Here is a 13,339-nt window from a genome sequence, read left to right on the forward strand (position 1 = left end):
ATATATTTTACCTGAAAAGCGTTCTCTACTCTGTCCTCTGAAAAGACATAGAAATAGTGACCATGTCAACAGGACCAAGAACCCACCAGGAGGAACCTCGCTAATTTCAAGCCTAGGGCGGGAAGTGCGCGAGGAGAACGTGGAGCACCTGATCGGAAGGAGCACCCCCCAGCGCCTCCCCGGAATCCAGGTCACAGCCCGCGCGCGCGGGGCTCTGCGTCTGCAGCTGGTTTGCTCCTCGATGTCGGCCCGTGGCCTGGACTTGTGCGGTGACGTCCTGTGCCCTGCTCCGAGGTCCTAGGTGGCCTAGAGGAGACCGTGCCGCTGGAATCGTACCATCGGGAAAAACGCGCGGCGCACAGGTCAGCACCGCCACGGTCCTGCGGGAAAGGTGCGTGGCCGTCCCCCCGGAAACAGAGCGGTAGAAACAACGTCGCGGGGGGCGCAGGGGCGGCGGACGCTGCGATCTGACCCCCGAAACGCCTGCCAGCTCGTCGTCCGGCCTCGGCGCCGCCGCCGCGGGTCATGGGGAGCCCTCGAGAGCCACGGCCTGCTCCACAGAGACAAAGCGAACCTTCACTGGACCTTTATTCTGTACCCGACGCACCTCGAAGTCCCCTGCAGGGAGCGTCTCGCTTGATCTTGCGAAGACCCCGCGGGGGAGGCGTTGCTGTGACCCCGATTTCACGGAGCAAACCAGGCGCAGAGCACGCAGCTCCCAGGTGGCTCGAGGGCCCCGGGAGCCCGGCGCTGCCCCGGCCGACCACTGCCCCCCAGAGGCGGCTCGCGGGCACTGCGACCGGGCCCGGCCTCAGACCTCGCACCTCCTCCCGGGTGTTGCTCCTCTGCTCCCCCTCCCGCGCCTCCTAACTGCGCGGATTTTCCTAAAAGCGTCTCCGTATGAGAATGCGTAGTACAGACACCTGCAGGCAGCTCCGAGGGGCTCCGCCGCGAGCCTTCAGCTCCGGAGTGGGGGCAGCGGGAGCCTGAGCCGGGTCAGGGACCTGGTGCTGGGTGGGACTCCCGCGACGGGGGTGGGGGGAAAGGGCCGTGTCCGGGTCTCTCCCTTGTCGCCCGCCCCGGGTCAAGTCGGCTTTATAGAAAACGGGGCTAGAAAGGCCCCAGGGAGGGACCGAGCGCCCAGCGGGACAGCACGAAGCTCGAACGGGGCAGGTGGACCTATCTATCCGTCAGGGCGACGCAGGCGCCCAGAGAGGCCCCCGCAGAGCGCCCCGCGTGCCTGCGGATGACGTCGTCTGGGGGGACGATGGCAAGCGAGAGGCCGGCACGAGGGAACGGTGCTCCCGCCACGGACTCCGGAGACCTGGGACGCACGGTAACAAAGCTTCGTTAAAACCGCCCAAACGTCCACGTTCATCACAAGAGGACGGACTCGGCGGAGGTTCAGATAGAAAACAGAATCGGGGGGCGGGGGGGGGGGCACGGTGGCCGTGAAACATGCCCGCGAGGCGTGTCCTTCGAAGGCGACGTAGAAGCTGTGCGCACCGCGCAGGATTCCAAGGTGCCTCGGCGTTGCACCTGCCAGAGGCCCGGCGGCGAGGTGACCACCGGGGCCCGTTGCCCGAGCCGCCGCTGCGAAGATCAGCGTGTGCCCCGCTCAGTGGACGAGCCGTCCGCGTCCACGTCGTGGATATTCGACCTGAAACTCAGTCACGGGACAGGGGACACGCTTCTCCGCCTGGGGCGGTAACAAGAGCCCGGAGAACAACGCCCTGAGTCGTAAGTAGGTCACACCCGTGGCCTGCGCCCCGGTCTCTCCACAGCCGTGTTGGCCTGCGGGACAGGTACCCGCACAGTGGCCTCCCGTATCGTCTTCAAAGAGCGATACTAATGCGTTTATTGGAAAAATGGAGTTCTGTTCCTGCCACTCTCAGTGATGTTCTTTCTGGGAATTACACTCCTCGTACTGAACATCCATGAGAGTCGGTTTCATTTCCAACACCTGCGTGACGAAAAGGCCAGAAGTAATTAGTCTGGTCCTTTTATTTGACGACGACTTTGAGCATGTAGTTTGTAATTGGAATAGTTGTTCGGGGTTAACAAGGCTGCCTGTCGCTGTCAACATAAACTCGCGTCATTTGAAATGTGGCTCGTCGGCTGCACTCACCGTTCACCGGTGGGCTGTGTGGGGGGACGGGTAACGGGATCGCCAAATAGAGGCCCCGCTGGGCAGGGCCGCGGGCCGGTGGCTCCCCACGAAGTCGGCGCGGACACGCGTGCTGGCGCACAGGACCGGTCCCCATTCCGGACGGATTCCTGCGACACCAGCTCTGAGACCACGGGCGCGGCTGGGTGTTGGGTGGAAGGAAACGAAAGCTCGCGCGGGCGACCTCGGGGCACGGAGCGTTTGCTCTCCAGCGCACGCGCCGGCAGCGAGGATGCTCCACACGGAGTGTGCCGCGTCGTGACGCACCGCGCTGCTGTTTGGAGCACATCGAATACATAACTCGGTGTCCAAGAAGCGCCGTGGGAAACAGGCAGTGAGCGCGGAGGTCTGTGAGCGGCTCTGCGGCTCCGGCCGTCCCCTGTCCTCTAACACTGTGACACGTTCGTAATTCATCACGAGGTAACAAAGCCAGTCAGAGGCAGCCTTGCAGGGCCTTAGATCAGGAGATATGATCATGTAAGCCAGTAAAATGGCCCAGTGCCGTGTAATAAAGACACCTCAGTAAGATTTCAGAGTTCCTATCTTTATCAGCTAGATTTTTAAAGTCTTATTCGCGACAATTAATATGTGGTAAACATTTTAAAATTTGCATTATCTACAGAATGTTGATTTTGAAATGTCATAGGAATGAAGTTGATATGTACTCGAGAGGGAAGAGCCACTGACCCACTCGTTTTTACTCATCGAGCGTCAGTTCTGTGCCCAAAAGCGCAAGGCCGGCTGGAAGACACGAAGACGCAAATGACATGTCCCCTGCTGTCTTACGACCTGTTTGGAAAACGATGCAAAAGCAACTGCCACATATGTGTGAAAAGCTAAAATGGAACAAATAATTGTGGGAGATTAAAGGAAGGACATCTACAGGGGAACCAGGGGGACAAGGAAAATGTTTTAACTGGTAAACAATTAAATACTAAAGGGGGCGGGCAGGAAGAATTTAGGCTGCCCTTGCCAGCCACTCTGTAGCAGGCGGTTGTTAGCCATTCTCCGCCACGGCTTTGCACACAGGCGGCCCGGCGACGGGCCCGGATGGGCCCCAGGACAACCTGCAGTGAGATGGTTCAGTGATGAGGGTGACAGAGATGGCTGCTCGTGGGCCTGGGGCCACCTCCCTGTCCATTTAGCTGGACAGGGATGGGAAAGGATGAAGGGATGAATCTGCACAGTTAAGGATTGATAAAGGATGAAGCGCACGTAGCCGCTGGCAGCCACCTTGCACCGGTGACGCATGGCCTGCCCACAGGGAGTTAGCACCGAACAGGCAGGGCCGAGAGCTGGAGGCTGCGTCCCGGCCCGCAGCGAGCCCCAGGCAAGTCAAGCCTCTTGGGTCCGGGACGACGTCCACTTTACGGTAACCAGAGGAAGCTGTGTGGTCTGCGCCCTGTGACATGGAGAGGCCTGACCAATATGACAAAAAATGAATAGCAGTGAAACTTAGGGCAGTGTGTGCCTCTGGACTCCTCTCCTCCTCCCCCCCAAATAACGAGCACATTCATTATCAACGTAGACACCTCAAATAATGGGACAATATTTGTGCAGAGACAGGGCACAAAGCAACTCTTTAGTCTATAGCTAATGGAGCCATAAACGCATTGTGAATTACGTGAGACTTAACCACGCTAAGGGGGAACACTGTGCCCCCGGGAGCTCAGAGAACCTGAGAAGAAATGACACATGCATGACAGGTAAGGGCCGAGACCCCAGGAAACTTCTTGAAAGGACTCAGGGAATCTAAGTTAAGGTGAAATGATACGTCCTCTAAAGTAGGAAGGTGCCGAGAATCTATTCAGTGTCTAAAAGGTACTCTAGTCACATGATCCAGTGTTTGGAAATGATTTGTACGAACAGGTTTTATCAACGCTTAACTGTGCAGAGTCCCAGCTTCGATTCTATTCCAAAGGTAGATAATCTACAAGAATGCACACACAGGTAACACAGGATAATAATACAAAATGGCTTTCTCGCCCTAAACGCCCAAATCAGCCTTAACAGGATGATTGTTAAACCTGGGAATGGAGGAGGCGGAAAGGTTCTGGTCAGTTCAGCTATCTCCCTTACCAAGTCATCTGAAAACTATTTTTACATCTTTGTTTTTTAATCAGTTTTTAATTTTGAAACAATTCACAAGTTGCAAAGATGGTACCAAGAGGCGCCTTCTCCCAGTTTCCCCAATAGTTACAACTTCTGTACTTACACTACCAAAACCAAGAGCTCCACCCTGGACCAAGGTGTGTGGTTCCACATCTGACCACACGTGTAGACCTGCGTAACCGTCGTGCTCAGCACACCTCTCCGTCACCACCCACAAAGGTCTCCCTTGCTCAGACCCTTTACACTCACGCCCACTCCCTCACCCACCCAAATAAGCTTCATGTAAACGCGCGCTTTCTACATGACTGTGTTCTCTGGGAACCTGGCCTAGTTTATTTCGTTTCTGTAAAATGCTGCCCCCGCCCTTTGCATGAATTTCATGACCCATCAATAGGTCCTCATCTTCACTTTTAACAACTCTCATTCCGAACTTCCAGACTTATTTCCTTTATTTGAGATTTTGGTTTGGCAACACGCACACACACATAGTTCATGGTGAATCCTCTTTTCTAATGGCAGTTTTTTGCTTTTGCTGATCTCGTGTGGTCCCAAATCCCCGTAGCTCTCCCTCTAGGAACCCTCCTTAGCCTTTCAGGTTCTAACCTTCTCCAATCACTGTGCAGTCTCTGGATCCTGTTAACTAATTTATTCCAACACAAAAGAAACAGATTTGCAAAACAGGGTTCCAATTTATTAATACACTCTGAGATTCATAATGGATCAGTAGGGTTGCTTCAATCAGTACCAAGAAAACCCAAACGTGATTGCAGGGTTGCACGGTAGGTACAGGTGCCCCAAAGGGGCGGCGACGGTTCCCGGTGGCTTTGTCATCCTCCTCCCCCTGTACAACGCAATCTTCTCTTGCTCTCAGTTTTTCAAAACCGACCCTTACAAAGCGGCTCCTTTCCTGAAACCCAGGCCGAGGATTAATTCCATCCTAACACCCGACATGTCCTCCTGGGCTTCCGCTAGTTCCCGTAAATTAAAAACAAAAATTGGGGAGAGGGAGGGGCGGGGTATCGGTATAGCTGTCATCTTTCAGCTAGAACCTCTCCCTTTCACTTTGGGTCACTTGAGGCCAGGCCGGGCCGGCTTCTCACGTGGGTCCTCACACCTGTCACATGCCGCGCCCCTCCCCCCAGCCCTCCCTGGATGGGCCATCAACACACCCCGGCTGCTGCGGTCACAGTGCGTCTTAACGGTCCAAGCCTAGTCTGACACGACACACACAAAAACGTGCCCTTTCCGTCTCAGAGGATAAAGGGGACACTGAGAGCTCAGGCCCGGAGGCGGGAGGTGGCCGCTCGCGCCGGGCCCGCGCCCGTCGGGCCTCCCGCCGCCCGCCCGCGCGGGCGCCCCGCCTCCCGCGGCCTCGGCGGCCATGGCGGCCACGCGCGTGCCGGCGCTGGCGGGCGCGGCGCTCCGGGGCTGGCCCCCCGCCGCCCTGCCGACGAGGCCCGTCCGGGTCGCTGCAGGGCCACAGCCGCTCGGCGTCGCCCTCTGCTCCGCTTCTGGACGAGACCGCAGCGGCGCCGGGCCCCGCGCGCGGGACAGGCCCGAGGCGGAGGCGCGGCGCCCGGCGAGCAAGGAGTTAACGGCCGCGGAGCGCCGGATCGCGGACCTGCACGCCGCCGCCTGCGCGGTGAGGCCCCGCCCACCCCCGGCGCCCCTGCGCCTGCGCGCTGTGGCCCTCCGGCCCGGCCTGCGCGTTCCCGGACCCGTGCACCTGCGCAGTGAGAGCCCGGCCCGGCCTGCGCGTTCGCGGTCCCATGCGCCTGCGCGGTGAGGGCCCGGCCCGCCCCGCCCGGTAGGCCGCAGTGTGCGCGCGCCTGCGCAGTGAGGACGCTCCCGCTGGGCCTGCGCGTCCCCGGCAGAGGGCGCGGTTGGGGAATCGTGTGTGTGTGTCTGCGTCTGGCGGGTGGAAGCTCGCGCGCTTCTCGCTCCGACCTTTTCTCTTTGAACAGTGGCCACAGTTTCTTATCCCGGGCTCAGTTAACGTTTGTCTGTCCTGAGCGTGGCCGCAACTCGTTTCTGATCAGCGTCCGAGCTCAACTCCGGCCGCAGTGTGCGCCCATCCCCCGTGTGTGTGCATGTGCGTGTGCACGCGCGCGTGTGTGTGCGGACGGAGTTAAGGGATTGATGGACGACGTAGAGGAGCTGAGAAGTCACAGGAAAAATATTGTTTATCGACATCAGTTAAACACTTTGCTCTCTAATGATTTTAATAACAACAAAAAAAGTGAATTCAATTTTTGTTACCAAAAGTTTCATTTTCCTATCGTCCTTTCCATCCACTCTAACGGAGCACAATTACAGAGAAAACTTGTAATCGGGCGTTTGCACCCTTCCTGGACAGTCTTGAGCTGTGTTTTCTCCCGTTTGGGGGATTTGACAGTTGCTTGTTAGCAGCAATATCAAAACTTGCCGTCTCTCCTTACTTTCTTACACCTCAGCCTACATGAGTCTGAAGGTAGTGTGACAATATTTTTATTGAGAGAGCAAGTGAGTTTTATAATTAATATGCAAAAACACTATGAAAGTAATTTATTTAATACACCGTGTGTGACCAGTACTTGACTGGACTAGTGTTGTCTGGCATGGCTCGAGCCAAAGAAATATGCAAGAAAACCTTGGAAGGTGCCTAAAGTTGACCTTCTTTCCTAGATCATAGGCCCCAAGGCTCCACTGCCTGACTCATTCAAGTGTGGAAACTTCTGCATAAATTTCATCTGGAAACGGCTGGCAGCTTTTAATTGTTGTAGTTTGTACTCTTTTAAAAATAACCCTGTATGATTTGTTCCCATATTTCGGCATGCAAGTATGATAAATATAAACAAAAAGCTTCATTCTTTTTAGAGCCAACACCAGTGGCATGTACAGACAGGTTTAATCGACCTGGGAAAGAAGCCTTTTCTCACTTGGGGTACCCACGGTTGTGCCATCAGCATCAGCATCACAGATCAACTGTCCAGGAGACCACAAGTCACCCCCCAAACAAGCTTGCTCTCCTCTCTCAACAAACGGAGCCCCGCGTAGGGCTCGTCTGTCTGTGCCTCAAGGGAGGGAGGCCTCTTGCCGTCCCCCCTGTGTGGCCGGCATCGCTGAGCACCTTGCTCTCCAGTCAAACTGTCAGCGCTCCTGTCGTATCTTTGTCGTCACCGTTACCTGAGGCTCATCTACTGAAGACCAGTTAAGTTTGTGCAGACGGCGAACAAGCTCAGAGTTTCTCCATCCTCAAGGAAAGCAGGAGAGCGGACGCAAGCAAGCGCAGGACTGATGTACCAGGCTTCTAGGCTGCTGGGTAATCGCCCTCAGAAGACCCAGAAGCCATGACAAGTGAAAAAGAAGGCTGCTAACAGGGCTCCGTGTGTGTGTGTGTGTGTGTGTGTGTGTGTGTGTGTGTTCCGACTCTCCAGACATGAGCTTTGCAAATAAGGAAGTAAGGTCTTGACGGTCATTCTAAAATAGCATTTCGAGGTCCTGGTTTTCAGGTAATCTGCTTCTGCGGTCCCGCAGGATTTGCAAGGCCCCTTACTCTGGCCTTGGGACTTGCCTGCTGGATTTCTGCTGGCCCGGTGTAGCTTCGCTGGAAGGCCTTAGAGTGGACCGAGCCTGGACCTCCGTGCGCCCTTTTGCTCCAAGCTTAATTCATGAAGCATAGTTGGTGAAAGCCTCAACCAGAGTGAAGCATTCAACCATTAAGGAAGACACTGAAGAACTCCAAAGAACACGCTGTGGCACGTCCAAAAACAAACGTTAGAAGACATCCGAATTTCATGCGTATTTGAACGAAAAAAAAAAAAAACCAACCCTATACAAGAGTGGTTCTATAAACCACTCTCCATAAACCAGGGGGTTCTATAAACGCCCCAGGGGAGAGTTCCGCCACAGAACCTCAAGGCTAAATAACGTCGCTCACATGGCCGAGATCCAAAGAGTGGTCCAATTATTGGCTCTGCCTTCACGTTGTGTTTGGGACGCTTTTAAAAACCATGAATGAACGTAGGTAGTGTGCTTCCTTGGCATCCGAAATGGTGTGAGAAGAGTTGCTTTTGATCAAACTCATGAAAGTAGAGAGTGTTAATGTTAAAACAATACTTTTTCTTTTTTTTTTTTTTTGCTTAAAAACAACACACACACAAAAAAAATAGAGTAGAATGTCCACTGCAGTCACAACATGTAGGCAAAGAAAAGTGTTCAGTAATAGCGAAGGTAATTCTTTTCTATGAGGACTGTTGGTTTCGATTAGCACCTTTTCTGTACGTTTAAATCACGATCCACATATTTTAAGTACTGAAATTGCAAGCACAACTTCTGAGTGAAAGTTCATTTTCAGCCTCTTAAGCTCTTCAAATCATCTAAATCACCGGTTATTAAACTTTGTTACCTAGAAACTGAATGAAAAATACCTGAGCAGTAGCCACACGGTCACTGCGCATAGAGGGGCTGTTGTTTTTCCCATCAGCTTCTCGTTTTTCTCAAACTGTATATTTTCTCCTTCTGTCACGTAAAGTTGGCTCGCGTATAATGTTGGAATGCATTCAAGGCTTTAATTGCCAGGAAGAAGTTTCATATTGTTGAAAGAAAGTTTGGCCGTGTTTTCTGAGTAGAAGTTAAGGGTGAGGAGGTCTGATGAATGTTGAGACGAACGACTTGTTTTATTTCATTATGCTTCAGGCTGGCCAGCTGGACTACGTGGACCCAGCCACTGGCTACGTGGTGCTCACCCAGGTCGCCCACTTGCAGAGAGGAAGATGCTGCGGCTCAGCCTGCAGACACGTGAGTGGCAAGCGCCCACATGACAGCGGCAGTTGGCGGTGCTTCTGTGACTTCGTAACGACCTGTCATTCGAAAAACAAGTCAAATAAAAAAGCTCAGTAGCCCCGTAGCGCACTTTTCACAAGCTGCTCAAGCCAGGGGCAGCGAAGTCCTCGGGGCCAGCACAGGGCCTTTTAAGTTAATGGGATTTGGTGGCATTTCACTGTGACCACCGGTTCCTTGAAATGCTGTGATTCGAAATCCGTGGGAGTTCTTTATTACAAGGAAACTTTTCACGAGGTTTTAAATAAGTTGTGTTCGCTGCTTTAAGTACAAAGAGGGCAGGAAAAGGATCTGGAATGGTGCACACTGCATCCCAGAAAACGTTTTATTCTTCATTATTAGCTGAGTAGATAGAAACTTGCCCAGCATTGAAAGGTGGGTGTCTTTTGAATGATTATGATTTTCTTTCTTTGTTCCTTTACCCCTCTCCCCTCCCTCCCTCCCTCCCTCCCTCCCTCCCTCCCTCCCTCCCTTCCTTCCTTCCTTCCTTCCTTCCTTCCTTCTTTCCTTCCTTCCTCTTCTCTTCTTCCTCCTCCTCCTTCGGCTTCTCCTCTCTCTCTCTCTTTCTGTGGCATTCTTCTACTGTCTATAACCATGAGACTAGCTACCCCAAACATGCTGCTGTACCTTTCCTAAAATATATATTTCAGTGCTGTGTGTGTGTATATGTATCTATATTCACCGATTTAGATGAACTCACAATTTTTCAATTTTGAGCAAAAAAAAAAAAAAAAAAAAAAAAAAGGAAAATAAATGGAAATGGGTTCTCCACTATAAGTTTTTAGAAACATCTTAGTCAGGTAAATTGTTACAAAGCTAGGATTATATACGGATACGAACCTCTGTCTACAGACCACTTTTACTGTGTGGTTTGGGGCAAAAGTATTATTTCCTTTAACCGACCCACTTTATAATTAAGGTGTCGATGCTACGTGTGTGTGTTAAGTGTAGCTGGCATTGAAGAATTAAGCCCCCGCTTTTACGGATGTCCCTACCTGTACCATTAGCTGTTTCCAATGGAATGTGTAGAAACTTCGCGTAAATTGGGGACCTCGGGATTTTCTGAGAGTGAGTTTTTAGCAGTGAAATTCTTAAAGTTGGAAGGTGGCATTGAGGAAGTGATTCTTGGACCCTGATCAGGATGGTTCGCCACAGGCTGCCATTATTCTCCTCTCAGTCTGCAGGACCCCAGAGACCAAACCATCTTCCTAACATGAGCGGCAGTCTCTTTCAGCTCAAGGAGTGCTGTACCTTTCCGAGATGATAGCTAAGTGATTCTATAATACTTTGTTTTATTTCCTCTGCAGTGTCCATATGGTCAAGTCAACGTTAAAGACCCATCTAAAAGGAAGCAATTCAATTCCTATTTTTACGTTTGACAACAGTTTCATCTCTGTTCTCCATCTAATTAAACCTTATTTTAACGTCATTAAAAGAACATCAAGAAAGTAAAAAAAAAAAAAAAAGCAAATGTGTTTCTGAAGTGGCACATTAACGGTTCTTTTTCTTTTTGCTTCTTTTTTGTTTGTTTGTTTCAACACATATGTCAAAGCAAGAGAATAATGACTGTTCCATTAAGCAAACAGAAGCCGTTGGTGACATTGGTAGCTCTCGATTTTCATGGGGCCTCAGTTCTCCTACTGTTTTCTCCTCGCTGTTAGGGACCCAGCGGAAGTCGCTGGCAAACGGAAGAGCTCGAACGCATCCTCCCTTTTGTTCGTGGCCTGAGCTGTGAGGGGGTCGCCGTGAGGCTGTCGGCCCCGGAGCCCCAGGGCCCAGGAGCTGCCAGTGTGCGCGGGGGAGACCCTCTCATCTTCCATCTGTTCTCTCGATGAAAACTTTAAATCGCTCGGGGGCGTGGGGGCGTGGTCAGGCCGCTTCTATGAAACCATTCTTCCTTCTCTCTCCCCTACATTTTTCTCCTCCGTTTCTTGTGCCGTTTTCCCCGGCGCCTCTGTCTTAGAACGTTTTATTAGCCTCGCCTCGCAGCAGGACCTGAAAGGCTGTTCCCCAGCGTTCCAGGGGTTGGCCTTGGTCTCTGCCTGTGGCCTCAGTAAGTGCTTCAAAGATCGTCAGCACCCCAGACCTTCTGGTGCTTTCTCCCATGCGAGATTCAAAATAAAAGCCCTTCGAACTGTAAAATAGGCGTGAAGAAGCCCAGCAAGGTTCTAGTATTTCCGTGGATTGTCACTTCCATTGTTCATTTTATGGCAGATATGAAATTGTTTCCCCCAAACGATTGCCTGTTGCTGCCTCAGCTTTGCTGGCGCTCTGGCCGACGTGCCCTCGGCAGCACTGGCCCCGGGCCCTGCCAGGCGTCCGGGCTCTGTGGCCAGGCGCTGCCCTCCCCGGAAGTCATCTGGGGGAGGAAGGGGGTCCCCGTTGTGATGGGGGAGGCGCTTGCCTTCGGTCCCCTTAGCCAATCAATGTCTCCAGGCCCCGGTCTGGGGCCGCCAGCTGGCCCCATAGTTCCCACCAGATTTGAAGGTGACCAAGGCCGCTTTCCGGTCGTGGCTGGCCGGGGCTCCCGCAGCAGCGCCAAGAGGGAGAAGGGAAAGAAATGGAGCCGGGAAAGGCCATCTTTTCAGAGAAGCGAGGGAGAGAGGACGGGACGCGCGTCCCCTGCGAGGCTGCGTTTTGAGAGAGGCGCAGGGCAGGTGGGAATGACACGGGCGCCTGCACCCCGCGCGCCCCCTGCGCGCCGAGCAACCTCCCTGCAGCGGGCGCCCGGCCCACGAAGCGAGGACCCGGGTTCCGTCGCGCAGGCCCTTTCTGTGGGACGCTTGTGATTCTTCTTGGCAGAACCTCAAGCCTGCGGGCGCCCGCAGCAAAGGAGCTGCTGAGGATGGGGCGGACGCCCAGGTCGGGGCCATCCGCGGCTTTGGGGATGGGGGGCGCCCACGTGAAACGCAGTGTGGACACATAAACGCGCCTCCCCTCGAGGGCTTCGAGCGACACCGTGTTCGCACGTTGTAAAGTGAGCACGCGGGGTTCCTGTGGGGCGTGTGGGTCCAGACAGTGGACGTGGGGCGACAGAGACTTCCGGTCCGGACCCCACCGTGGCGCAGCTCTCCGTCCAGGGCGCCAGCCAGCGGGGGACGCGGGTGGCTAGGTCGTTTCTAACACGGAGACGGAGAGGAAGCTGTGTGTCTCGTCGTGGGGCTTACAGGGCTGGAGGGCGGGCGGGGTGCGGGCGGGGGGGGGGGCGGACCCTCACGGGCCTGGCGACAGGTGGATCTCCGCGCGCCCACCCCTTTCTCGGAAGCCACACCGGCGCCCCACCCTCGGGACACTTGGGGTTCCCAAACCCAGGGCACCGCGAGAAGGGAGGAAGCCCTCCGGGCCCCGCCGCTCTGTTCCGTCGCAGCGCCCCGCACCCCGAGCTCGCTCGCCGGGGCTGTTCCACACGCGCGACTGCGGCGCGGGGCGCCAGACGGGCCGGGCCGGGCTCAGCACCCGGCTGGCGGCGGGCGAGCACGTGGCACTGCACAGCGCCTGGCCAGCCCGGAGGGCATCGCCCCCCCCCCCGCCCCCGCCACCGCACCCCCCCCACCACCTCCCCCCACTCCACGCCAGCGCCTGCCTCGTCCCCTTCGCGCAGAGGCTCGAGTGTGCGAACGGGACACGTGCACGTGGGATTTAAACCTCGTGCAATTTTTTCACTTCCCGGCAACCATCAAACGGGAACTTCTGCCCAAGCCATCTCCTCCCCTCTGGGGAAAAAAGGGTGTGTGTGTGTGTGTGTGTGTGTGTGTGTGTGTGTGTGTGTGTGTGAGTGTGTGTGTGTGTGAGTGTGTATGTGCGTGCGCGCGCGTCCGTGCAGGGGCGGCAGGTCCCGCTGGCGCGCCCCTGTGGAGAGCCTAGTTTCCAGGAGAGACTGTGGAAGACCTCTCAGCTCTCTAATGAGGGGGTGGGTGGTCCCAGAGACGCCCACCCGCCCAGGCGCTCCGGGTGCCCTGCTCCGTGCGCGAGCGCCAGCGCCGGGTGCACCCTGTCCCCACGAAAGGCTTCGAGGTTGGGCTCAAGATACAAACCTCCAGGCCCCGCGGCCCCCCTTGGGGAGGCTCTGGGCGTAATGGAGCGCAAACGGAGATCGTGGGCTCCGGGGAGTGGGAGCTCCCTGTCCACGCCTCTTCCCACCGAAAACTGGATTCTGAAGTGCGAGGGGTGTGCGGCGCGGTGCGCGCACGCCTGTGTGCGTGTGTGCGCGCGTGTGTGCAGAATGCATGTGTTTACCAC

The 13,339-nt window shown here is 54.9% G+C and overlaps 1 protein-coding gene and 1 long non-coding RNA gene across 2 annotated transcripts; one reads left to right on the top strand and one right to left on the bottom strand.

The window, feature by feature from the left end:
* Nucleotides 1-4,629: 4,629 nt before the first annotated feature.
* LOC118613374 lies at nucleotides 4,630-5,652 on the bottom strand. The gene is made up of 2 exons (XR_004955439.1): nucleotides 5,449-5,652; nucleotides 4,630-5,186 (listed from the first exon to the last, which is right to left on the bottom strand). It is a non-coding gene; the product is annotated as an uncharacterized LOC118613374 (long non-coding RNA).
* On the top strand, nucleotides 5,634-11,891 carry CUNH1orf53 (chromosome unknown C1orf53 homolog). The gene is made up of 3 exons (XM_036235483.1): nucleotides 5,634-5,921; nucleotides 8,957-9,058; nucleotides 10,408-11,891. The coding sequence occupies exons 1-3, from the start codon at nucleotides 5,661-5,663 to the stop codon at nucleotides 10,477-10,479; spliced, it is 435 nt and encodes a 144-aa protein (XP_036091376.1). The 5' UTR covers nucleotides 5,634-5,660; the 3' UTR covers nucleotides 10,480-11,891.
* The last annotated feature ends 1,448 nt before the right edge of the window (nucleotides 11,892-13,339 follow it).

Source organism: Rousettus aegyptiacus, unplaced genomic scaffold (assembly GCF_014176215.1).
Source record: "Rousettus aegyptiacus isolate mRouAeg1 unplaced genomic scaffold, mRouAeg1.p scaffold_m13_p_18, whole genome shotgun sequence".
Classification (NCBI taxonomy): Eukaryota; Metazoa; Chordata; class Mammalia; order Chiroptera; family Pteropodidae; genus Rousettus; species Rousettus aegyptiacus.